This window comes from Ahaetulla prasina, chromosome 6 (genome assembly GCF_028640845.1).
Source record: "Ahaetulla prasina isolate Xishuangbanna chromosome 6, ASM2864084v1, whole genome shotgun sequence".
NCBI lineage: Eukaryota > Metazoa > Chordata > Lepidosauria > Squamata > Colubridae > Ahaetulla > Ahaetulla prasina.
Genome location: NC_080544.1, coordinates 109,478,715 through 109,506,051, shown reverse-complemented (window position 1 = coordinate 109,506,051; position 27,337 = coordinate 109,478,715). Strand labels below are relative to the sequence as shown.

Below are 27,337 nucleotides of genomic sequence, written 5' to 3'. Positions count from 1 at the left end.
CAGAGGCAGAGGAGGGATAGGGAGCACTCCGTCCGAAGCCAAGATGGACAATCGGACACTTCAACTCATTCTGTTTTGCGCTCTGGCCTTGCCAGGTAAGATGCCCTAAACCCACCTGAAGCCTAGGGTGAGGGCACAGATACAGCCCTAATGGAAAAACTCTGCAACATTTTGCAAAAGAATAATAATAATAATAATAAAAGCTTTAGAAAAGTCCTGCCTTTGGCATTTCTGAATTGCAGAAAAGACGTCTTTAGGAAGCCCCAATTCTGAAACTTGGGAAATTGATCTATTTTCAAGGAAAAGTATCAGCCAAAAGTCTTTCTTGTGTGCATTTTTTGACTTTGGAGGGTGGCATTTGGGATCTGAGATTCAGGAACGGTTCGCGTTGAGGATGTATGTAGTTTTTCCTTGACTGATTTGTGTGCAAAAAAATGTAGGGTAGGGTCTCCCCACAATTCTTGGTGTTTCCTTGTAGAAAACAAACAACAATTGCACTCCACCCAAAGTGCTGAGTGGATTGTGGTGGGTGGTGGGCTCCATTTTTACATGTTTGACCTTCCCATCTTCTTCCAAATTTTGTCCTCTGCTTGCCGTCCCCCAAGCTAGCACAACTGTTTTGTGCGCTTGTGTGTCTGTATGTCTGGGTGTCAGCTTGCCCTCAGAAGTTGTGGGTTTTGCATCACTGGAGGTTTTCAAGAAAAGTCCGGACAACCATTTGTCTGAAATGATATGGGGTCTCCTGTTTGAGCAGGGGGTTGGACTAGAAGTCCTCTAAGGTCCCTTAGGAGTAAGGATGACATGACGGCAGTCTTCCAATATTTGAGGGGCTGCCACAAAGAAGTGGGGCTCAACCTCTCTAAAACTCCCGAAGGCAGGACAAGAAACAATGGATGGAAACTAATCAAGGAGAGAAGCAACCTAGAAATAAGGAGAAATTTCCTGACAGTGTGGACAACTGGTCAGTGGAACAATTTAACAGTAACAGAGTTGGAAGGGTACCTTGGAGGTCATCTAGTCCAATCCCCTGCTCACGCAGGAGGTCTATACTATAGGGATTTGAACTGCCAACCTGCCTTGGGTGTTTTAATTTGAATTCTTGTCCTGAAGGGGTGGGGTAGATGCAGAGCCTTCCAAGAAAAATAGAATAGCTTTTGCATTTATTAATAGTTTATGGAAAGAAGAGATTATTGGTTCTATTTTAAGAGAAAATCATGTGTTACTAAAATTGTTTATGTCTGTGATATATACAGTATATATATACAGCCAAGCTCCCACCCAATCAGTTCAAACCCCCACTAGCAGTTAAAAGGAAGAAACAGCTGCGATCACACATTGCTCCCAGAAGCACGAAGCTGAAGCCTGAAGATGACGAGTGAGACTTCGTCGAAACGTTGCCAAGACATTTCCAATTTTACATGGGAGAAAACCCGAACAACCAAAGACCTACATACAAACACCCGTGAAAACCTCAGAAAACAAATATATATATATATATATATATATATATATATATATATATCTTGTTATTGGTTTTCTCCACGTAATTTGGTCTCAGCAAAATCATCGTCATCTTCTCAGCTTGTTGCACTCTGGGAGCATGGTTGCTCCCAGAGGCACGAAGCTGAAGCCTGAAGATGACGAATGAGACTTCGTCGAGACGTCGCCAAGACACTTCCAATTTTACGCGGGAGAAAACCCGAATAACCAAGGATCTACATACAAACACCCGCGAAAACCTCAGAAAACAAATATACACACACACACACACACACACACACAGAGAGAGAGAGAGACACACACAGTTGTGGCTTCACTTGGTGACCACTTCACTTAACAACCCAGTTGCCGGTCCCAGTTGTGACCACTAAACGAGGACTACTTACATAGTGGAAATCCACCCTCGGTGGAGAATTGCTACGCCGTTTGGAGGTCAAAGGAGATAAGACACGGTTTGATAATTAAACGATCGTAAGAGTTACTCAATGCAATTGTGCTTTAGACCAGGGGTCTCCAAAGGTGGCAACTTTAAGCCTGGCGGACTTCAACTCCCAGAATCTCCCAGCCAGCAAAACTTAATTTCTTGTAATCCCTTCCTCTGCAATCTCTCCACTTTAAGAGGTTAAGAGAAAAAGAAACAGATTCAGCTGACTGGGGAATTCTGGGAGTTGAAGTCCGCCAGGCTTAAAGTTGCCAAGATTGGAGACTCCTCCTTTAGACCCACAGTCCACAATCTTGCCACTTTTATTTATTTATTTATTTTTGTCACAACATTATATACAAGCACATATAATGAAAGAAAAACAATAGGACAGGAAGGGTAGGCACTTTTGTGCACTTATGCACGCCACTTATAGTCCTCTTAGGAATGAGGTGAGGTCAATGGTAGACAGTTTTTGGTTAAAACTTTTGGGAGTTTGAGAAGAGACCACAGAGTCAGGTAGTGTGTTCCAAGCGTTGACAACTCTGTTACAGAAGTCATATTTTCTGCAATCAAGATTGAGGCGGTTAACATTAAGTTTGAATCTATTGTTTGCTCTTGTGTTATTGCGATTGAAGCTGAAGTAGTCTTCGACAGGAAGGACATTGCAATAGATGATTTTGTGTGTTAAACACAGGTCATGTCGGAGTCGGCGGAGTTCTAAGTTTTCTAATCCCAGGATTTCAAATCTGGTGGTATAAGGTATTTTGTTGTTTACAGAGGAGCGGAGAACTCTCCTTGTAAAATATTTCTGGACTCGTTCAATTGTATTAATGTCAGAGATGTGGTATGGGTTCCAGACAGGTGAGCTGTATTCAAGAATGGGTCTTGCAAATGTTTTGTATGCTTGTACGGCCAAATTCTGAATAGGCCACAGCCTGATAGTGGACCACAGCCCAGAGGTTGGCGACCCCCTTCTTTAGACACAATCAAAAGATAAGAAGACACAGAAAGCCGTTTGTCTGCAAGCAAACCACCGTTCATTTCCTGAAAGCAGGAATAGCCGCGGAGGCATGGAAGGGCACATCGTTGGCAAAGGGGAAGCATCCGGTTGAAACAGATCACGTTACAAGCCAAGTGAGGAGGGAATGCAACACACAGATGCATCAGGGAAGGAAGTCCCTTCAGCGCTTACAGAACAGCGAAAAACAGAATAACCACAGTTTGAAAGGGACTTTGGAGGTCATCCAGTCGAACCCGCCCCCCCCTCCTCCAACAGGAAACTCTATATACCATTTCAGACAAATGTTTTTTCAATCTCTCGTTAAAAGCCTTCAGTGATGGAACTTTGTCTGCAACTTCTGGAGGCAAGCTGTTCCACTGGTTAATTGTCCTCACTGTTAGGAAATTTTTCCTTAATTCCAGGTTGCTTCTCTCCTTGATTAGCTCCCATCCGTTGTTTCTTGTCCTGCTCTCAGGTGCTTTGGAGAATAAGTTGACCCCCTCCTCTTTGTAGCAACCTCTCAAATAATGGAAGACTGCTATCATGTCACCCCACCCCAGTCCTTCTTTTCTCTAGACTAGCCATATCCAAATCCTGCAACCGATCTTCATATGTTTTTATCTCCAGGCCCTTAATCGTGTTAGCTGTTTATAATTTTATAATTGATTACACTGTTTATAATTAATAAATTGGGATGCTTGGCAACTGACTCGTGAATAGAAAGGAATAGAACAGAATAGAATAGAATAGAATAGAATCTGGAGGGGACCTTGGAGGTCTTCTAGTCCAGCCCCCTGCTCAAGTAGGAAGCCTTATACCCTGCCACAGGTGGCACATGGAGCCAGTTCGGTGGGCACGTGAGCTCAGCTCTGATTTTTGGGCCTTCTGGGCCCAGGAAACAGGCTGTTGTGTCTCGCTCGCTTTCCCCGCAGCCGGGCCCCTCTTATCTCCTTCCGAACGCTGAGGAATGTCCTGGCATGCCTCCAGGCCCCAGCCCTGGCACCATGCCCAGACAGGCCGAGGAAGACGAAGGGCCTGAAGTGCCTCCAGCCCCCAGCCCTGGCTCCATGCCCAGGCAAACGGAGCAACTAGACCCCTCCCCCTCCCCCTTAGCATGTGAGCCTGAGGAATGTCAATTACCAACAGCTAGAGCCTGGAGAGGTCCTCGCTTCAGGAGAATTGATAGGCGGCGTCAACAGAAGGAAGGGAGGGGCAGGCCTGGATAAGTGCTGAGTCATGGAGCCACACCCCATGGCTTATATAAAGGATCTGCTTTCTGGCATTCTCTGAGTCAGGCAAAGTCTACCTTGGATTGCTGAAGTCCTTCCTGGTCTCCTGCCTGCCTTGAGAACTTTGCTAGGACTTTGGCAGAGCTGCAGAGGCACGCCTCATACGGACTTCTCCCTGACCCGGCCGTCAGCGGAGGAGTGGGACACGACACAGGCTGTTTCCGGCCTCGGGGTGTGGGTGTGGGTGGGGAAGGCCGTTTTCACCCTCCTCAGGCTCCTAGAAAGGCTCTGGAGCCTGCGGAGAGTGAAAAATGGGCCTTCCGGTGGGGTTGGAAGTTGAAAAAGGGCTGTTTCCGGCCTCCGGAGGGCTGCAGAGGGCGGGAAAGGCTGTTTTTGCCCTCCCCAGGCTCCTAGAAAGGCTCTGGAGCCTGAGGAGAGCAAAAAACGGGCCTACCGGGCCCACCGTGCCATCGCATGCCAAAAGCAGGGGGAGCACGGGGTGTTGTGTGCACATGCATGGGTGGGGGCATAGAATTATGGGTGTGGGCACACACACGCATGACCCCCACACACACTCCCCCCACTTCTGGCATGCGATGGCAAAAAGGTTAGCCATCACTGCCCTATACCATTTTAGACAAATGGTTGTCCAGTCTCTTCTTAAAAACTTCCAGTGATGGAGCACCCACAACTTCTGGTGGCAAGCTGTTCCACTGGTTAATTGCTCTCACTGTCAGGAAATTTCTCCTTAATTCCAGGTTGCTTCTCTTCTGGATCAGTTTCCATCTGTTGCTTCTTGTTCTGCCTTCTTTGAGGGTGTGTAAAATATTAGTGTCAGGCAGTGATGGGATTCAAGTAATTTAACAACCGGTTCTCTGCCCTAATGATTTCTTCAAACCAACCAGTTCACCAAACTGCTCAGAAAGTTAACAACCGGTTCTCCCGAAGTGGTGCGAACTGGCTGAATATCAGGGCAAACGTATAGCACAGAGGCTAAAAACTGAGCTATCAACCACAAATCCTCCAGGATTTGCCCTGACCTTCATTTAAACCCAAACTTGAATCTTTTCCTTTGAAAAAGTGAATTTTTGGATATATCTAGGTTATTTTCATGGCAACAGAATGGAAATGATTTGCTATTTCTTCTTGGGGTTTTTCCCCCCCAGTTTTAATGTCCAGTTTACAGTCATACATATCTTAACCCAGCCTAATGCATAATTTCTCAGCCTTGGCAAGTTTAAAATGTTTAGATTTCCACTCCCAGAATTCCCCACCCAGCATGCCTAGACTTCCACTCCCAGAATTCCCCAGCCAGTATGCCTTGGACTCCAACTCCCAGAATTCCCCACCCAGCATACTCGGACTGCCACTCCCAGAATTCCCTAGCCAGCATGCCTAGATGCCAACTCCCAGAATTCCCCACCCAGCATACCTGGACTTCCACTCCCAGAATTCCCCACCCAGCATGCCTAGACTCCAACTCCCAGAATTCCCCACCCAGTATTCCTGGACTGCCACTCCCAGAATTCCCTAGCCAGCATGCCTAGACTCCAACTCCCAGAATTGTCCAACCAACACGTGTGGACTTTAGCTCCCAGAATTCCCCAACCAGCCAGTTGAAGTCTACATATCTTCAAGTTGCCAAGGTGAAGACACAGTGATCTGGAGAGAAAAATTACTGTTAAGAATCACTCCTTTCCAACGCTCCCTTATAGAAAATCTAGAAAGCAAACGGCTTCCAATCTTTGAGCTGTTTGGATTTCAACTCCCAGAATTCCCCAGCCAGGAGAATTCTGGGATTTGAAGCCCACCTAGCTTCAAGTTGCCAAGGCTGAAAAACATTGATGTATAATTTTGCAGGAGGCCTGGCTTAGATGTTTGGGCAGCATCTCTTCAACGCAACAGCCCAGCCCCTTCCACCAACTTCTTTCCACATCCTTGCAGGTGCTCTGGGTGTAAACATGGAGGAACAGCTGATCAAGCTTCTTTTCACGGACAGAAATTATAACAGTAAACAGCGCCCGGTGGTGTCGAAGAATGACACGGTGACCATCTACCTGGCTTTGACACTTTCCAATCTGATCTCTCTGGTAAGGTCCAGAGGTGGATTTCAGCAGGTTCTGACCAGTTCTGGCGAACCGGTAGCAGAAAGGTTTGAGTAGTTCAGAGAACCGGTATTAAAAATTCTGGCCGGTCCCGCCCTCATCTATTCTCTGCCTCCCGAGTCCCAGCTGATCGGGAGGGAATGGGGATTTTGCAGTAGCCTTCCCCTGCCACGCCCACCAAGCCACGCCCACCAAGCCATGCCACACCCTCCAAGCCACACCCACAGAACCGGTAGTAAAAAAAATTTGAAAGCCACCACTGATAAGGTCCCCCTCAGGCCTCCGTTGTCCGTTATCAACCACAGCTGTCTGTCAAAAGGAGGCTCAGAAAGGTGAAACACATCCCGATGTTGGTCACCAACATGTGTCACACTTCTTACACACACACACACACACACACAACACACCGTCTGCCCCATCCATAGGTTATTTGGGGAACCTTTTCAGGTTTCTGCCAGTCGATGTGAAATGAAGTTTTTTTTCTTCTTTCTGATATCATCATCTTGTTTTAGAATATAGAACAGAATAGAATTCTTTATTGGCCAAGTGTGATTGGGCACACAAGGGATTTGTCTTAGTGCATATGCTCTCGGTGTACATAAAAAGACAAGATACATTCATCAAGAATCATAAGATACAACACTTGATGATAGTTATAGGGTACTTTTAATTTCTGTGGCTAAACAAGGTGTTGTTAAGTGACCCAAGATCAATTCACTTAACAACCATGTTACTCAATGAACAGCTGCAGTGATTCACTTATTGTACCCAATGACTATCATTAAGTGTTGTACCTTATGATTCTTGATGAAGGTATCTTTTCTTTTATGTACACTGAGAGCCTATGCACCAAGACAGATTCCTTGTGTGTCCAATCACACTTGGCCAATAAAGAATTCTATTCTATTCTATTCTATTCTATTCTATTCTATTCTATTCTATTCTATTCTATTCTATTCTATTCTATTCTATGCTATGCTATGCTATGCTATGCTATGCTATGCTATTCTATATTCTATTCTATGCTATTCTATTCTATTCCATTCCATTATTCTATCCTATCCTATCCTATCCTATCCTATCCTATCCTATCCTATTCTATTCTATTCTATTCTATTCTAAATTCTATTCTAAATTCTATTCTATTCTATTCTATTCTATTCTATTCTATTCTATTCTATTCTATTCTATTCCATTCCATTATCCTATCCTATCCTATCCTATCCTATTTTATTATTCTATTCTATTCTATTCTATTCTATTCTATTCTATTCTGTTCTGTTCTGTTCTGTTCTGTTCTATTCTAACAACCAGGGCAGTAAAAAGTCATAAAATGGGTCAAAACCCACTTAACAACTGTCTCACTCAGCCAAAGGAATTTTGGACCCGTTTGTGGTCGTTGTCAACTTCAGAAGCTTCTCTTCTCTTCGAAGGCTGGCTCTAACCCCCTTTCCTTGCTTGTCGTTACAGAAAGAAGCCGATGAAACTCTCACGACCAACGCCTGGCTTGAGCATGTGAGTGGCCCTATTTCTCCCGGATGATTTAAGACAGCCAAACCGGCCCTTCCGATGACTGAGGGTCTTGGGTGAATTGGTGAACCCTAACCCCTGACCCTGACCCGACCCTAACCCCTAACTCCTCACCCTGACCCTAACCCTAGCAGTTTGGTTAGCAGAGCTGGAACGATCATCGGCTGCAATGGAACATGACGGACTATGGAGGGATCGAAGTGCTCCGTCTCCGGCCGGAGATGCTCTGGCTGCCGGAAATCGTTCTGGAGAACAAGTGAGCATCTTGTTGGCATCCACAATTGATAACTTCCAATGAGTTTTGCCTTTAACAGCAGTCTCTCTCTCTCTCTCCCTCCCTCTCCCTCTCCCTCTCCCTCTATGTCTCTCATATCTATGATCTCTCTCTCTTCTCTCTCTCTCCATCTCCCTCTCTCTCATACCTATGATCTCTCCCTCTCCTCTCTCTCTCTCCATCTCTCTCTCCCTCTCTCCCTCTTCATCTCCCTCTCTGTCTCTCATATCTATGATCTCTCTGTCTTCTCTCTCTCTCCATCTCTCTCCCTCTCTCCCTCTCCCTCTCCCTCTCTGTCTCATATCTATGATTTCTCTCTCTTCTCTCTCTCTCCATCTCTCTCTCTCCCTCTCTCCCTCTCCATCTCCCTCTCTCTCACATCTATGATCTCACTCGCTTCTCTCTCTCTCCATCTCTCTCTCTCCCTCTCCCCCTCTTCATCTCCCTCTCTGTCTCTCATATCTATGATCTCTCTCTCTTCTCTCTCTCTCCATCTCCCTCTCTCCCTCTCCATCTCCCTCTCTGTCTCTCATATCTATGATCTCTCTCTCTTCTCTCTCTCTCCATCTCTCTCTCCCTCTCCATCTCCCTCTCTCATATCTATGATCTCTCCCTCTATTCTCTCTCTCCATCTCTCTCTTCCTCTCTCCCTCTTCATCTCCCTCTCTGTCTCTCATATCTATGTTCTCTCTCTCTCCCCCTCTCTCTCTCCCTCTCTCCCTCTTCATCTCCCTCTCTGTTTCTCATATCTATGATCTCTCTCTCTCCTCTCTCTCTCCATCTCTCTCTCTCCCTCTCTCCCTCTCCATCTCCCTCTCTGTCTCTCATATCTATGATCTCTCTCTCTTCTCTCTCTCTCCCTCTCTCTCCCTCTCTCCCTCTCCCTCTCTGTCTCTCATATCTATGATCTCTCTCTCTTCTCTCTCTCTCCATCTCTCTCTCCATCTCTCTCTCCCTCTCTCCCTCTTCATCTCCCTCTGTCTCTCATATCTATGATCTATCTCTCTCCTCTCTCTCTCCATCTCTCTCTCTCTCATATCTATGATCTCTCTCTCTTCTCTCTCTCTCCATCTCTCTCTCTCCCTCTCTCCCTCTTCATCTCCCTCTCTGTCTCTCATATCTATGATCTCTCTCTCTTCTCTCTCTCTCCATCTCTCTCTCTCCCTTTCCATCTCCCTCTCTCTCTCTCATATCTATGATCTCTCTCTCTTCTCTCTCTCTCTCCATCTCTCTCCCTCCCCCTCTCTCCATCTCTCTCTCCCTTTCTCTCTCTCATATCTATGATCTATCTCTCTTCTCTCTCTCTATTTCTATCTTCTATCATCATCTCTTTATTTATCTCTCATCTGTCATCTCTCTCTCTCTCTCTCTCATCTATTTATATCCACCTATTTGTATCTGTCTGTTTGTCTATCTATCTACATCTCTTTCTCATCTATAATCTATTTATATCCACCTATTTATATCTATCTATCTATCTATCTATCTATCTATCTATCTATCTATCTATCTATCTATCTATCTATCTATCTATCTATCTATCTCCATCTCTCTCTCTCTCATCTATCATCTATTTATATCCACCTATTTATCTCTCATCTATCTATCTCTATCTCTATCTATCTATGAAACCGTAGTTTCTGTAAACTTTACCTGGGCCAAATGGTATTATGGGTCCAGAAAACAGAATTGGGATTATGGGACTCGATTCCCAGACTGCCAGAAAGGACTGGTTTGAAAAGGCTGCATGAGATGGAATCGAAGAAGCTGCCAAGATCCAGCTGGGAAGAACCATCCCTCACTCTTGCATGTCTTTCTTTCCTTTTCTTAGCAACGATGGAAACTTTGAGATCACGTACAACGCCAATATATTGGTCTATGCTAACGGAGACGTCTACTGGCTGCCTCCTTCCATCTTCCGCACTGCCTGCCCTATCAATGTCAATTACTTCCCCTTTGACTGGCAGAATTGTAGCCTGAGGTTCTGGTAAGCTGGCTGGGGAATTCTGGGAGTTCAAGTCCACAGCTCTTCAAGTTGCCAAGGTTCAAAAACCCATAGAAAACATAGGAAATTGACAGCAGGGTTCCATTGAGCCTGGCCTTTGAATGTTTTCTTTGCGTGTTGGTATGTATTATTTTCTTTCTTTCTTTCTTTCTTTCTTTCTTTCTTTCTTTCTTTCTTTCTTTCTTTCTTTCTTTCTTTCTCTTCCTTACTTCCTTCCTTTCTTCCTCCCTCCTTCTCCTCCTCCTCCTCCTTCCATTCCACTCCATTCCATTCTAATTTCTATTGCATTGCATTCCATTTTATTCTGTTCTGTTCTGTTCCTTTCTAATTTCTCTCCTCTCCTCTCCTCTCCTCTCCTCTCCTCTCCTCTCCTCTCCTCTCCCCTCCCCTCCCCTCCCCTCCCATTTTAATTTCTATTCTATTCCATTCCATTCCATTCAATTCCATTCCATTCCTATTCCATTCCATATTTTCTTTTCTATTCTATTCATTTTCTATATTCTATTCTATTTCTATTTCTATTTCTATCCTATCCTATTCATTTTCTCCTATTCTATTCTATTCTATTCCATTCCATTCCATTCCATTCCATTCCATTCCATTCCATTCCATTCCATTCCATTCCATTCCATTCCATATTTTCTTTTCTATTCTATTCATTTTCTATATAGAATAGAATAGAATAGAATTTCTATTCTATTGTGATTGGACACACAAGGAATTTGTCTTGGTGCATATGCTCTCAGTGTACATAAAAGAAAAGATACGTTCATCAAGGTACAACATTTACAACACAATTGATGATCAATATATCAATATAAATCATAAGGATTGCCAGCAACAAGTTATAGTCATACAGTCATAAGTGGAAAGAGATTGGTGATGGGAACTATGAAACGATTAATAGTAGTGCAGATTCAGTAAATAGTCTGACAGTGTTGAGGGAATTATTTGTTTAGCAGAGTGATGGCCTTCGGGAAAAAACTGTTCTTGTGTCTAGTTGTTGTGGTGTGCAGTGCTCTATAGCGTCGTTTTGAGGGTAGGAGTTGAAACAGTTTATGTCCAGGATGCGAGGGATCTGCAAATATTTTCACGGCCCTCTTCTTGATTCGTGCAGTATACAGGTCCTCAATGGAAGGCAAGTTGGTAGTAATTATTTTTTCTATTCTATTTCTATTCTATTTCTATTTCTATCCTATCCTATCCTATCCTATCCTATCCTATCCTATCCTATCCTATCCTATCCTATCCTATCCTATCCTATCCTATCCTATCCTATCTTATCCCCTCCTCTCCTCTTCTTCCCCATCCCATTCCATTTTAATTTCCATTCCATTATTTCATTCCATTCCATTCCATTCCATATTTTCTTTTCTATTCATTTTCTATATTTTATTTATTTCTATTTCTATCCCATCTTATCCTATCCTGCTTCGTACCAATCCATTGGGTTTGGGCATTTGCAGAAAGTGCTGCTAGCAATCTTCCTTTGGCAGCCCAGGTGTTAACAAGAACTTCTCCCTGTCTTCACCAGCTCCCTGATGTACAACGCCAATGAGATCGACCTGCAGATCATCTCCAAAGTAGATGAAGAGACCAAGCGCAATTATCTGGTGGAATGGATCATCATCGACCCCGAAAGTTTCACAAGTAACAAATGTTTGCAGGCTGCTGTGGCTTTCACATCATGCAAGCCATGGTCGGCTTTGTGCAGTTGCAATAGGCTGGATCAGGGGTCTCCAAACTTGGGCATTTTAAGTCTTGTGGACTTCAACTCCAAGAGTTCTTCAGCCAGCAAAGCTGGCTGAGGAATTCTGGGAGTTGAAGTCCACAAGTCTTAAAGAAAGGGCCGGTTTAGCTCACGCTGGTAAAGCCTGTTATTAAGAACACAGTAGCCTGCAATTACTGCAGGTTCGAGCCCGGCCCAAGGTTGACTCAGCCTTCCATCCTTTATAAGGTAGGTAAAATGAGGACCCAGATTGTTGGGGGGGCAATAAGTTGACTTTGTAAAAATATACAAATAGAATGAGACTATTGCCTTATACACTGTAAGCCGCCCTGAGTCTTCGGAGAAGGGCGGGGTATAAATGTAAACAAACAAAAAAAAAAAAAAAGACCCCTGGGCTGAATGGTACAAGCTCTAACCTGAGGTTTTCAAGTCACACGAACAGGGTTCAAACAGCAGCTGAATTCCCACAAGCCACAAAGTGGGTTGGGGGGGTCGTAAAATGAACCAAGATTTAGGGTCCAAGCAGGGGTGAAATGTAAAATTTGTTACTACCGGTTCTGTGGGCGAGGCTTGTTTGGGAGGGGGGTGTTAATGTGACTGGGTGGACGTGGCCAATTTTTTTTTTACTTTTAAAAGCATTTTTTCTACAAGCTCTTCAGCCGAAGAAAAAAAATGCTTTTAAAAGCCTGCGATGATCAGGCAACTCAGCTGGGATCGCCAGAGTTAAAACAGCTTTTAAAGGGTTCTGACAATCCCAGCTGAGCTGCGTGATCATCAGAGGCTTTTTTTTTTTACTTTTAAAAGCATTTTTTCGGCCGAAGAAAAAATGCTTTTAAAAGTAAAAAAAAAACACCCTCTGATGATCGCATGGCTCAGCTGGGGCTGGGGTGGGGGGGAGGGCAGGGATTTTTGCTACCGGTTCTCCGAACCACCCGCCGCCATTGCTACCGGATCGAGTGATCCGGTCCGAACTGGGAGCATTTCACCCCTGGGTAGAAGCAATGTTTGGTTTGATATGATCAGTGGTGGGATTCAAATAATTTAACAACCGGTTCTCTGCCCTAATGACCAGCTAGGTAGGCGTGGCTCGGTGGTCATGTGACCAGGATCATGTGGCCAACTCAATGTCACTCACGTCGATGGGCGCTTCGCCTTAGCTGTTACAATGTAATAAGGGTTAACCCGAGAGGCAGTTTCTGTAAGCAGGGCAATAAGGCTAGAGACACCACCAGAATGTTTCCTTCCTGCCTGCCTTACAGGATTAGCTCTGTAAAGTGGGAAAAAAAACCAAAGGAGATTTCATCCAACAACCGGTTCTCCAAACTGCTTAGAAAGTTAACAACCGGTTCTCCCGAATAGGTGCGAACCGGCTGAATCCCACCACTGGATATGATGTATATTTTATTATTTGTTCCAGCAGTCCTGCCTTTCTGTTGATCCTTCATAGTCATTCATAGAGTGGGACTGAAATTTCAAGATGTTGGCTGCGACTGTGGTCAAATTCTCTCATCTCTTCTCTCTCTCCTCTCTTTTTTTCTCTCCCCTTTCTCTCTCTCTCCTCTCTCTCTCCTCTCTCCTTTTTCTGTCCCTTCTCTCTTTCTTTCTTTCTCTCTTTTCTCTGACATCTCTTTCCTCTCTCTCTCTCTCTCATCTCTTCTCTCTCTCCTCTCTTTTTTTCTCTCCCCTTTCTCTCTCTCTCCTCTCTCTCTCCTCTCTCCTTTTTCTGTCCCTTCTCTCTTTCTTTCTTTCTCTCTTTTCTCTGACATCTCTTTCCTCTCTCTCTCTCTCTCCTCTCTCCTCTCTTCTGTCTCTCCTCTCTTTTTCTCTCTCCCCTTTCTCTCTCTCTTCCCTCTCTCTCTCTCTTTTTTCTGTCTCTCCTCTCCCTTTTTTCCCTCTCCCCTTTCTCCCTCTCTCCCCTCTCTCCTCTCCCTTTCTTTCTCTTCCCTCTCTCTTCCCTCTCTCTCACTTTTCTCTCTCTCCTCTCTCTTCTCTTTCTTTCTCTCTCTCTTTTCTCTGACCTCTCTTCCCTCTCTCTCTCTCTCTCTTGTCTCTCCTCTCCCTTTTCTCTCTCTTCTCTCTCCCTTTTCTCCGTCTCTCTTTCTCTTTTCTCTTCCCCTCTCCTCCCTCTCTCTCTCTCTCTGCCACAATCAGGCAATGGTGAATGGGAGATTATTCACCGACCGGCTCGCAAAAACATCAATTCGCTTGTCCCTCGAGACAGCAACAAACACCAGGACATCACCTTCTACCTCATCATTAAGCGCAAACCTCTCTTTTATATCATCAACATCGTCACTCCCTGCATCCTGATCGCCTTCATGATCATCCTCGTCTTCTACTTGCCGGCTGACAGTAAGCACCTCTTTTCAGCATCCTAGACTTCCTGCTGAGGTCCAGTTGGGCCGTCCTCGACTTACAACAGTTCATTTAGTGACCGTTTGAAGTTACAGTGACACTGAAAAAAGTGACTTACGGCTGTTTTTACCGGGGTGGGTTCTACTTATCTTTACTACCGGTTCGCAACGGGGCCGTGTGCGCGCTTCCTGATGACGTCCGGGTCAGTGGGCAGAGCCTCCCGCCGGTTTTACTACCAGTTCTTGCGAACCGGTCTGAACCGGGGGCAACCCACCACTGGGTTTCACCCTTATGACCGTTGCAGCATCCCTATAGTCAGGTGACGAAAATTTGGATGCTTGGCAAGCAATTCATATTTATGACAGCAAATGATTCATATTTATGATGTGTGAACTCCTTTTTTTTTTTTTTTTTTGTTTACATTTATATCCCGCCCTTCTCCAAAGACTCAGGGCGGGTTACAGTGTGTAAGGCAATAGTCTCATTCTATTTGTATATTTACAAAGTCAACTTATTGCCCCCCCAACAATCTGGGTCCTCATTTTACCTACCTTATAAAGGATGGAAGGCTGAGTCAACCTTGGGCCTGGTGGGACGAGAACCTGCAGTAATTGCAGGCAGCTGTGTTTTAATAACAGGCTTCTTACAGCCTGAGCCACTTTTGCGGCTTTCTGACAAGCAAAGTCAATGGGACAGCCAGATTCGCTTAAATAGTGGTTCTCAACCTGTGGGTCGCGACCCCGTTGGGGGTCGAATGACGATTTGCCAGGGGTCGCCTAAGACCATCGGAAATATGGGAGGTATACTTGCGAGTCGAAGAATCGCGTTCCAATGGTTGACTCCACAAGTCAACTGCAGGCTCTTCAAATCGCTAGATGAATTCGGCTTCAGGCGCGATGAATTAAAAAAGAGAGAAATCTTTGCTCTGAGGTCTCCCTCTCAAGGCAGCTGCAATCACTCCCAATTGCTAGCCTAATCTGGCTTCAGGCGCGATAAACTTAACAGGGGAGGAGTCTCTGCTTTAATGCCTCCGTCCTCAAGGCAATCGCAAGCCGTTCAGATCGCTAACCAAGAAGGCTTCGGGCGCGATAAATTCAAAACGAAAATAATTTTACGGTTGGGGTCGCCACATCATGGGGAATTGCATTAAAGGGGTCGCAGCACTATAAAGGTTGAGAACCACTGGCTTAAAAACAGTGGTATTAACTGAATGGCTGCAGTGATTAAACTTAACAAGAGCGGCGAGAAACGTTGTAAACTGGGGCAAAGCTCACTGCACAGCAGGCTCGCTTAGCAGCAGGAACGCTGGGCTTCATTGCGGTCATAAGTCGAGGACTACCTCTATTTATTAAATTTATGAAGGGGAACCTATTGAACGGCGGATGTGGGTGCAAAGGAGACACGTGCGGATGGAATCCCAAAAGGCAATAAATCTAGGAAGCTGGTGTCAGATGTCAAAAAGGTGCCAATGTTCTAAGGTGTCAAAAAATTGGTGCAGATGTTCTAAGATTCAACTCTCTTCATGCTTTCCAGGTGGAGAGAAGATGACTTTAGCTATCTCTATCCTCTTGGCTCAGTCGGTCTTTCTGCTGCTGATCTCTCAGCGTCTCCCAGCCACCTCCTTCGCCATTCCGCTCATTGGCAAGTAAGTCTTCCCAATCTTAAATAAAACTCCCTAAATTGGGAGGCTTCGGAGGGTTGTTGTTTTTTATTGCAACTGCCATCATTTCTTACTAGATGGATGGAAACTAATCAGGGGAGAGAAGCAACCTAGAATTAAGGAGAAACTCCCTGACCATTAGAACAATTAATCAGTGGGATGTCTTGTCTTCTGGAGTTGTAAATGCTCCAACACTGGAAGTTTTTAAGAAGATGTTGGATAGCCAGGTGTCTGAAGTGGTGTAGGATTTCCTGCCTATTCTATTCTATTCTATTCTATTCTATTCTATTCTATTCTATTCTATTCTATTCTATTCTATTCTATTCTATTCTATTCTATTCTATCCTATCCTATCCTATCCATTATTCTATTCTATTCTACTCTACTCTACTCTAATTCTATTCTATTCCATTCCATTCCATTCCATTTCTATTCTATTCCTCTTCCTATATCATTCTATTCTATTCTATTCTATTCTATTCTATTCTATTCAATTCTATTCTATTCTATTCCATTCCATTCCTATTCTATCCTATCCATTATTCTATTCTACTCTACTCTACTCTACTCTAATTCTATTCTATTCCATTCCATTCCATTCCATTTCTATTCTATTCTATTCCTCTTCCTATATCATTCTATTTTATTCTATTCTATTCTATTCTATTCTATTCTATTCTATTCTATTCCATTCCATTCCTATTCTATCCTATCCATTATTCTATTCTACTCTACTCTACTCTAATTCTATTCTATTCCATTCCATTCCATTCCATTCCATTTCTATTCTATTCTATTCCTCTTCCTATATCATTCTATTCTATTCTATTCTATTCTATTCTATTCTATTCTATTCTATTCTATTCTATTCTATTCTATTCTATTCTATTCTATTCTATTCTATTCTATTCTATTCTATTCTATTCTAGTCTAGTCTAGTCTAGTCTATTCTATTCTAGTCTATTCTAGTCTAGTCTAGTCTAGTCTAGTCTAGTCTACTGACATGAGATTTCAGCAGGTTCTGACCAGTTCTGGAGAACCGGTAGTGGAAATGTTGAGTAGTTCAGAGAACCGGCAGTAAAAATTCTGACCCATCTATTCTCTGCCTCCCGAGTCCCAGCTGATTGGGAGGAAATGGGGATTTTGCAGTAACCTTCCCCTGGAGTGGGGAGGGAATGGGGATTTTACAGTAGCCTTCCCCTGCCATGCCCACCTAGCCACGCCCACAGAACCGGTAGTAAAAAAAATTGAAACCCACCACTGCTTTCCGATAAAATGAGGACCCAGATTGTTGGGGGCAAGAGGCTGACTCTGTAAACCGCTTAGAGAAGTCTGTAAAAGCACTATCAAGTGGTATATAAGCCTAAGTGCTAGGGCTAAGTGCTAAGGAAGGAAGTGAGAAAGAGGGAGGAAGGAAGGAAGGAAAGAAGGAAGGAAGGAAGGAAGGAAGGAAGGAAGGAAGGGAAAGGGGAGAGAGGGAGGGACAGGACAGGTGGTGCAGTGGTTAGAATGCAGTATTGCAGGCAAATTTTGCCTTCTGCCAGTTCGTTTCTCACCGGCTCAAGGCTGACTCAGCCTTCCATCCTTCCGAGGTGGGTAAAATGAGGACCCAGATTGTTGGGGGGCAAATAGGCTGACTCTGTAAACCACTTAGAGAGGGCTGTAAAGCACTGTGAAGCGGTATAGAAGTCTAAGTGCTATTGAGATTGCTATTTTATAAATGGTCATGTATGACGCTGATAGGTACCTGCTCTTCGTCATGCTTCTGGTGACCGCAGTGGTGGTAGCATGCACCGTGGAACTCAACATACATTTTCGGACCCCCAGCACCCACGTCTTGTCTGAATGGACGAAAGAGGTAAAAGCCGGAAGGAACGATCCAAACTATAGATAACCCTCGAATTTTCCTTGAACCACCGCCTTGAATTGCCATGGCGAGTCGGTGGCCGTATAAATTTTCTCAATAAAATAACAAATAAATCAATGGAATGGCCGTTCAAAATTCTACAGGCACGGGAAAAAAAAGGGGGGGGGACTTGGGATGGATTTTCACGCTTACGACCAGCGATTCGCTTAACGGCTGTGGCAGCAAAGGTCGTAAAATGGGGCAAAGTTCACCTAACGATCGTCTTGCTTTGAAACAGAAATTGTTAATCAAGGACTAATTTTCCCAAGTCAATATTCCCATAAGATAAACAGAGACAGAAATGCTTTGTCTCCAGTAACTTCAGAAACTCTATTCAGGTAACCTGTTTGAACAGGGCCTGAATTAACCCATTTTCTCGATTCACTGTAATTTTAGAAAACCCGGTTTCTCAGAGTTTTCTCAGCTAGGAAATAACAACCATTATAGGGCCGTGATAGCTCAGGCTGTTAGAAGCCTGTTATTAGAACACAGCAGCCTGCAATTACTGCAGGTTCAAGCCCGGCCCGAGGTTGACTCAGCCTTCCATCCTTTATAAGGTAGGTAAAATGAGGACCCAGATTGTTGGGGGGGCAATAAATTGACTTTGTAAATATACAAATAGAATGAGACTATTGCCTTATACACTGTAAGCCGCCCTGAGTCTTCGGAGAAGGGCGGGATATAAATGTAAATAAATAGAAAAAAAACCAGGTGTACTCATCACCCTAAAGATATCAAACTAACCAGGGTTTCTCAAACTGGCCAACCTGAAGAAGCATGAACTTCAACTCCCAGAATTCCCCAGCCAACAGAAGTCTGCCATAGTCTTTCGGGATAAGGCTAATAAACACCCACCTTTATCTCCCTTGAAACGCTGCCAAATACCTAATTGCCAATTAGCTTTGCATGGGCAAATGGAGCACAAAGTCAAAACGGAGCTTCAGAGTTTTAACCGAATGAACAAAGTGCTTCCTGCAAAGGCTCATATCCCTTTGCTCCATTTTTATGTCTTATGGGAGGGGCCAATCATCTCCACGCCTTACTCCCAAGTCGCCCTTTTTGTCTTAAAAGTTCTTGTCTTCTGGCAGCTCTGCACATGCGCGCACTGGGAACAGGCTCCCCCTGTTCCTCTGCCTCACTGATGTCAGACTCTGGAGGCTCTGGAGGCAGCACATAACTCCCAGATGGCCCTGGCCCCATATCTGCCTCTGACACAGAGCCCTCGGCTGAACCTTCCCCGACTCCAGGACTGGCCCATGTTCCCTCCTAGCCTCGGTATTGTCCGACTCTGCTGGCAGCTCTGCAGGCCGCCGGTATGTAGCTGCAGGCTAAGCAACCTCTTATCTAACCATTCCCTTGACCCTGTCTCCAAAGGTCTTTCTCACATACTGTTGTGCCTCGCCCGCCCTCCTCTCCTCAGCCGGGCCCCTCCCATCTCCTGTTATCTGAGCCAGAGACTGATAGTGTAGAAGAATGGCCTGGCATGCCTCCAGCCCCCAGCCCTGGCACCATGCCCGGACAGACTGAGCAAACAAACCTCCCTCCTACAGCGTGTGAGCACGAAGCCAGCCACGAGCTAAAATTGCCGGCAGCTGAGCAGGAGGATGAAAGGTGGGCAGATCCTCACTTCCGGAGAATGGACGTCAGCAAAAGGAAGGGAGGGGCAGGCCTGGATAAGTGCTAAGTCATGGAGCCACACCCCATGGCCTATATAAAGGATCTGCTTTCTGGCATTCTCTGAGTCAGGCAAAGTCTCATCTGGTTTGCTGAAGTCACACCTTGGATTCCTGCCTGCCCTGAGAACTCTGACAGGAATTTGGGCAAAGCTGCAGAGGCTTCGTGGCCACGCTTGATACAGACTTCCCAGACCCGGCCGTCAGAGGAGGAGTGGGACACGACACATACTGTTATCACTGCTAACACTTCCGATTGTCCCAATGATGCTTTTTCAAAAGGCTAACTGGACTTTCGTCTCTTTTTTCTTGAAGAGGTTTCACTTCTCATCCAAGATGCATCCTCCGTTCTAACGGATTGCTTCTTGCATGAGAAGTGAAACATCTTCCAGGAAAAACAAAGCCCAGTTGCCTTTTGAAAAAGCAACTTTGGGACAAAACCCATGATGACCCGGATGACCGAGAATCTCCATAGGCATCAAACGCTTCCATTGTCTGTGCAGATTCTCAGTCATCCAGGTCATGGTTGTCGCGAAGGTGCTTTTTTCCCCGAAGGCCATCACTCTGCTAAACAAATAATTCCCTCAACACTGTCAGACTATTTACTGAATCTGCACTACTATTAATCGTTTCATAGTTCCCATCACCAATCTCTTTCCACTTATGACTGTATGACTATAACTTGTTGCTGGCAATCCTTATGATTTATATTGATATATTGACCATCAATTGTGTTGTAAATGTTGTACCTGGATGAACGCATCTTTTCTTTTATGTACACTGAGAGCATATGCACCAAGACAAATTCCTTGTGTGTCCAATCACACTTGGCCAATAAAATTCTATTCTATTGTTTCTATTCTATTCAAAAGGCAACTGGACTTTCTGGTTGTTGTTGGGTTTGTTTGTTTTTTTGTCATAACAGCATACATAACCATAAGCATGAAGCAACTATATAACATATAAGCATATATATGAGTATAAGCATGTAATAACTATATTAATTGGATATAATGAAAGGAAACAATAGGACAGGAACGGTAGTCACGTTTGTGCTCTTATGCACGCCCCTTACAGACCTCTTAGGAATGGGGAGAGGTCAATAGTAGACAGTTTTTGGTGGAAGCTTTGGGGATTTTGGGAAGAGACCACAGAGTCAGGTAAAGTGTTCCAAGCATTAACAACTCTGTTACTGAAGTCATATTTTCTGCAATCGAGATTGAGGCGGTTAACATTAAGTTTGAATCTATTGTTTGCTCTTGTATTGTTGCAATTGAAGCTGAAGTAGTCTTCAGCAGGAATGACATTGCAATAGATGATTCTATGAGTTAAACACAGGTCCTCTCAGAGGCGGTGACAGGAATTTGAAGATGTTGTGCTTCTCATCCGATAACCTTCTCCAGCTCTGGCCGGATGGTGGGGAATGGAAGGATTTGTACTCCTTGCAGATAGATGGTCATTTGCATCCTTTTTAGAGAGTCTTTGAGGCCACTTGGAGGTTCGTCTGAGGGTCACCTGAGTGGTGCAAATGGGTGCGGAGGCTTCTTAGAACTGCTGAAAGGACCCTGTTGTAGACATGATGTCCTCTCCTTCCCCATGTTCAATTTGGACGTAGATGGCCGTTTTAACCCCTCTTTCAAACCTCCAAGTGGCCTCAACGACTCTCTAAAAGTATGCAAATGACCGCTGGTCAAGGGTTATAAATCTTTCTATTCCTCCCCCCCCACCGCCACATCCAGTCAGAGCTGAAGAAGCTTCTTGGATGAGAAGCGAAACGTCTTCAAAAGAATAACAAGGAAGCCCAGTTGCCTCTTGAAAAAAGGGACAACCTTTGGGACAAACCCTTCCATTGGTTTCTGCGTTGTGTAGCTCTAAAGGAGCCCCATTCTGGCATACACAACTAGGTGGCTGCATCTAACCCAGTTGGGTTTATTTTGACACTCGGATGGGACACCATCAGGAGATCTTTAAGCTGCTCCCCAGGCTGGGATGTTGAAAATCACTTTTCCCTTTTCCTTCTTCTTTTTTTTTTTTATTGAAAAAGTTTTAAAAAACAAAAACATTTCCCCCCCTTTTTCCCTCCCTCCCTCCCAGAAAACCCCCTTCCCCCCTCCTTCCCCCCCCCCCGGCTTCCCGGGTCAATCACAAGGTATTGTTATACATAAACCAAACATAGAGTAAAATTTTCCCTTCTAATCCAATTAACCTCATCCAAATCTTTTCATCTCCCAACCCCCTCCCCATTACATAAAATAATACTTCCTAATTATTCAAAGGCAATCTGATATTTCTTAATCTCCCTTTTCCTTCTTCTATCCACAGTTCTTCCTTGACACCCTTCCTCGCCTCCTGCGCATGTCCAAGCCAGCGGAGAGCGACCCCACGCCGCAGGATGGCTTCCTGATCCGGCGTACTAGCTCGGTCGGTTACATCGTCAAAGCGGAGGAATATTTCACCATTAAATCCCGCAGCGAGCTCATGTTTGAGAAGCAGTCAGAAAGGCATGGCTTAACGAGCCGGATTACCCCTGCACGTAAGCCCCAAAAGGGGAATGGGAGTGGAGAGGAGATGGGCCAGTGGTTATAGTTAAGCCATCATGTCTGATGGCAGTGTGGATACCACTGAAAAGTTCTCTAATCCAGCCTCATTAAATGCCCTGGTTCATGACGTGCAGGAAGACAATGACTGGATACCTGTCAGGTTATAACAAGGGTCGGCAACATTAAACACTCAAAGAGCCACAAATGTTCTAACCGGAAGCCCCCCCCCCCATTCAATTCTGGTGCAGAGCGGAAATCTGGTTCCCCCACCATAGAGTTTTCTCCTAGCGCAGCATTTTTTTCCTCTCTACCTGTCCTAAACGAAAGCCCTATGAATTGTGAAGCCAACCGGCGACAGGGAGCCGCAGCAGAGGGATGAAAGAGCCACATGTGGCTCCAGAGCCACAGGTTACCGACTCCTGGGCCAGCAGTGAAATCCGGCTGGATCTATCCGGCTCGCGCGAACCGGTAGTACCGGCGGCAGGAGGCTCTGCCGACCTGCCGGCCTGTCATTATATTCTGTTTTTTATCCTCTGCGCATGCATGCGAGGCGCATGCGCTCACATCCCCGAACCGCTAGTGAAGGTAAATACATTTCACCGCTGCCCTGGGCTTTAAAAATCAAGAAAAACAGGTATACAGTGTTAGTCAACCATGAGCCGGTCAGGGTCGAACTCCTGACAGTGGGCAGAGTTAGCCTGTAGTACATCATTCTGGCCACTGCGCCACTCCCGGCTCTCGTACTGCAGCTCTCTAGATCTTTTCGGTCCCTGACTCAGAGCTTCCTTCTTTGCTCTCCCCCCTTCCCAACCCCCCAGGACCAAACCCGTACGGGGCAGGCGATCTGCAGGACCAGCTGTACAATGAGATCAAGCCAGCCATCGCTGGAGCCAACTTCATTGTGAAGCACATGCAGGAGAAGAACAGCTATAATGAGGTAGGCGGCTGTAAAACTACCTGGAGGTCACCAACTCACCTTTGCTTCTTCAGACTATCCTTCTGAATGTGGCTGAGAACAGATTTTCCCAACCGTGTGCTTGCACTACGTGTAGTCCTCAATTTATGGCCACAATTGAGCCCAACATTTCTGTGGCTATGTGTTGCGACCCAGGCCCAAGTAGGTAGTAAGAAACTCAGTCCGTGAAAAAACAGACTTTATTCGAACAGCTGGGAATTACTTCATTCCCTGCGTCATTCAACTCAAAGTAAAACAAATGCCTCCCAACACAAATTCCTCAGTTATCTCACAAACCTTGGTCCAATTAGGCAAATTGCCAAAGGCCTTTCTTGGCAAATGTTCAGAAGTCACAAAAATAAAGACGTAGAAGAAGACGAAGCAGAAGACGCAGCTACAACGTTGTTTTCCGGCAAAGCCCAAACACCGGTGCTGGTCTGTTTTAAGCCTTATGGGAGGGGCCAATCATCTCTTGGCCTTACTCCCGAGTCATCCTCTCTGCTTGAGCTGCTCTTGCCTTCTGGCAGCTCTTCTCCTGCGTGCATTAGGAATAGGCTCCTCCTGTTCCTCTGCCTCACTACTATCAGTCTCTGGAGGCTCTGGAGGCCGAACCTCACTCCCCGATGGCCCTGGCCTCACCTCAGCCTCATCGCTGTCCGACTCCGTTGCCAGTTCCGCAGGCTGCTGACGGGCCACAACACTATGTGAGACATTTGTGAAGGGAGTTGTGCCCCATTTTTCGACCTTTCTTGCCACTGTTGTTAAGTGAATCACTGCAGTTGTTAAGTTAGTCACCCAGTCTTGAAGAGAATCTGGCATCTCCCTTGACTTGGCCTATGAGCAGGTCGCAAAAGTTGATTGCATGAGCCCAGGACACTGGAACCGTCATAAATACGAGTCGGTTGCCAAGCCTCTGTTGATCATGAGACTATGCCGCAATGGTCACAAGTGTGAAAAATAATCATAGGCCACTTTTTTTCAGTGCCACTCTTACGTGGAATGGTCACTAAATCATCTGTTGCAAGTTGAGGACTATCTGTAAAAGCATTAAAATAAATAAACTTGGAGATGAATGTCACCAAAGCGATTAGCCCAATGGATTTGGATCATGAGACCATGCTATAACTTTAATATGTTCATTTTCTGCAGCAGAATGCGGTCAGCACTTGAGCAGAAATGGGGAAAGCCACAGAGAGGTGTACTGTGTGCGCATAAAACCTGGTTGCTGAATTAAGCCAGTTGCAAGCTTAGCCTACTGTCCAAGTGCCACTAGACCAATGCTCTCCAAATTTGGCAACATTAAGACCTAGGGATTTCAACTCCCAGAATTCCTCAGTCAGCATGGCTGGGGAATTCTGGGATTTGAAGTCCACAAGCCTTAAAGGCTGACTGGGGAATTCTGGGAGTTGAAGTGCACAAGCCTTAAAGGCTGGCTGGGGAATTCTGGGAGTTGAAGTCCACAAGTCTTAAAATCTGGCTGAGGAATTCTGGGAGTTGAAGTGCACAAGCCTTAAAGGCTGGCTGGGGAATTCTGGGAGTTGAAGTCCACAAGTCTTAAAGGCTGGCTGGGGAATTCTGGGAGTTGAAATCCACAAGTCTTAAAATCTGGCTGAGGAATTCTGGGATTTGAAGTCCACAAGCCTTAAAGGCTGACTGGGGAATTCTGGGAGTTGAAGTGCACAAGTCTTAAAATCTGGCTGAGGAATTCTGGGAGCTGAAGTCCACAAGCCTTAAAGGCTGGCTGGGGAATTCTGGGAGTTGAAATCCACAAGTCTTAAAATCTGGCTGAGGAATTCTGGGATTTGAAGTCCACAAGCCTTAAAGGCTGGCTGGGGAATTCTGGGAGTTGAAGTCCACAAGTCTTAAAATCTGGCTGAGGAATTCTGGGAGCTGAAGTCCACAAGCCTTAAAGGCTGGCTGGGGAATTCTGGGAGTTGAAATCCACAAGTCTTAAAATCTGGCTGAGGAATTCTGGGAGCTGAAGTCCACAAGCCTTAAAGGCTGGCTGGGGAATTCTGGGAGTTGAAGTGCACAAATCTTAAAATCTGGCTGAGGAATTCTGGGAGTTGAAGTCCACAAGCCTTAAAGGCTGGCTGGGGAATTCTGGGAGTTGAAGTCCACAAGTCTTAAAATCTGGCTGAGGAATTCTGGGAGTTGAAGTCCACAAGCCTTAAAGACTGGCTAAGGAATTCTGGGAGTTGAAGTCCACAAGCCTTAAAGGCTGACTGGGGAATTCTGGGAGTTGAAGTGCACAAGTCTTAAAATCTGGCTGAGGAATTCTGGGAGCTGAAGTCCACAAGCCTTAAAGGCTGGCTGGGGAATTCTGGGAGTTGAAGTGCACAAATCTTAAAATCTGGCTGAGGAATTCTGGGAGTTGAAGTCCACAAGCCTTAAAGGCTGGCTGGGGAATTCTGGGAGTTGAAGTCCACAAGTCTTAAAATCTGGCTGAGGAATTCTGGGAGTTGAAGTCCACAAGCCTTAAAGACTGGCTAAGGAATTCTGGGAGTTGAAGTCCACAAGCCTTAAAGGCTGACTGGGGAATTCTGGGAGTTGAAGTGCACAAGTCTTAAAATCTGGCTGAGGAATTCTGGGAGCTGAAGTCCAAGCCTTAAAGGCTGGGGAATTCTGGGAGTTGAAATCCACAAGTCTTAAAATCTGGCTGAGGAATTCTGGGAGTTGAAGTCCACAAGCCTTAAAGGCTGGCTGGGGAATTCTGGGAGTTGAAGCAGGGGTGAAATGTAAATTTTGTTACTACCTGTTCTGTGGGTGTGGCTTGATGGGGGAGTAGTGTGACTGGGTGGGCGTGGCCAACTTTTATTTTTTTACTTTTAAAAGCATTTTTTCTACAACCTCTTCGGCTGAAGAGGTTGTAAAAAAATACTTTTAAAAGCCTGTGATGGTCAGGCAACTCAGTTGGGATCGCCAGAGGAAAAAAAGCTTTTAAAGGGTTCTGACAATCCCAGCTGAGTTGCCTGATCGCCAAAACCCTTTAAAAGCATTTTTTTACAGCCTCTTTGGCCGAAGAGGTTGTAGAAAAAATGCTTTTAAAAGCCTCTGATGATCCCAGCTGAGTTGCCGATCGCCAGAGGCTTTTTTTTTTTTTTTAAACTTTTAAAACCATTTTTTCGGCCCTTTTCCAATCCTTATTATTTTACCCTTGCAGGAAAAGGACAACTGGAATCGCGTGGCTCGGACTGTGGACCGCCTCTGCCTCTTCTTAGTCACTCCCATTCTGAGCCTTGGGACCTTATGGATCTTCTTGGTGGGAATCTACAATCACCCTCCTCCTCTGCCCTTTGAGGGTGACCCTTACGACTACAGTGAGAAAAACCCACACTATATCTAAAGCCAAGGGGGGGCTGCCCTGCTCAGAGCATATATAGAATAACAGAGTTGGAAGGGACCTTAGAGGTCTTCTAGTCCAACCCCTTGCATAGGCAGCAGCACTGCTGATCAGAACATCTATCACAGCTGCCAGATTTGGTGGATCGCGACGAGAGATCGTACAGGCCCTTGCTGTAGCTCCCTCACCCGAAATATCCAGGGAGTTGTGATCCCTTAAGTTATTTCTTTTAATTTTTGTTGTCATTTTATTCCAGAGATTTTCAAACTTGGCAGCTTTAAGACTTGTGGACTTCAACTCCCAGACTTCTATGCCGCCCAGGGAATGCTGGGAGTTGAAGTCCACAAGTCTTAAAGCTGCCAATTTTGAAGGCCTCTGGTTTTATTCTTTAGGTTTCTTAGTCTTAGATACCTTGAGACGTTTGGACTTCAACTCCCAGAATTCTATGCCGCCCTGGGAATGCTGGGAGTTGAAGTCCACAAGTCTTAAAGCTGCCAATTTTGAAGGCCTCTGGTTTTATTCTTTAGGTTTCTTAGCCTTAGATACCTTGAGACGTTTGGACTTCAACTCCCAGAATTCTATGCCGCCCGGGGAATGCTGGGAGTTGAAGTCCACAAGTCTTAAAGCTGCCAATTTTGAAGGCCTCTGGTTTTATTCTTTAGGTTTCTTAGTCTTAGATACCTTGAGACGTTTGGACTTCAACTCCCAGAATTCTATGCCGCCCTGGGAATGCTGGGAGTTGGTCCACAAGTCTTAAAGCTGCCAATTTTGAAGGCCTCTGGTTTTATTCCTTAGGTTTCTTAGCCTTAGATACCTTGAGACGTTTGGACTTCAACTCCCAGAATTCTATGCCGCCCGGGGAATGCTGGGAGTTGAAGCCCACAAGTCTTAAAGCTGCCAATTTTGAAGGCCTCTGGTTTTATTCTTTAGGTTTCTTAGCCTTAGATACCTTGAGACGTTTGGACTTCAACTCCCAGAATTCTCTGCTGCCTGGGGAATGCTGGGAGTCTCATTCTATTTGTATATTTACAAAGTCAACTTATTGCCCCCCCAACAATCTGGGTCCTCATTTTACCTACCTTATAAAGGATGGAAGGCTGAGTCAACCT

General features: G+C 45.2%; 1 protein-coding gene across 5 annotated transcripts; it reads left to right on the top strand.

Moving 5' to 3' along the window:
* On the top strand, positions 1-27,230 carry CHRND (cholinergic receptor nicotinic delta subunit). Of its 5 annotated transcripts, XR_009155863.1 has the most exons (13): positions 13-95; positions 6,098-6,243; positions 7,729-7,773; positions 7,935-8,044; positions 9,894-10,049; positions 11,602-11,717; positions 13,948-14,148; positions 15,685-15,796; positions 17,555-17,669; positions 21,713-21,923; positions 22,749-22,867; positions 26,049-26,890; positions 27,024-27,230. XR_009155863.1 is itself a non-coding variant. In XM_058189441.1 (12 exons), exons 1-12 carry the CDS (start codon positions 44-46, stop codon positions 26,229-26,231), a joined length of 1,566 nt encoding a protein of 521 aa, XP_058045424.1. In that variant the 5' UTR covers positions 13-43; the 3' UTR covers positions 26,232-27,230. The 5 variants fall into 5 exon arrangements, 4 of the variants coding, with proteins under 4 accessions (XP_058045425.1, XP_058045426.1, XP_058045424.1 ...); XM_058189441.1 differs by having other exon boundaries at positions 26,049-27,230; XM_058189442.1 differs by lacking the exon at positions 6,098-6,243 and having other exon boundaries at positions 1-95; positions 26,049-27,230.
* The last annotated feature ends 107 nt before the right edge of the window (positions 27,231-27,337 follow it).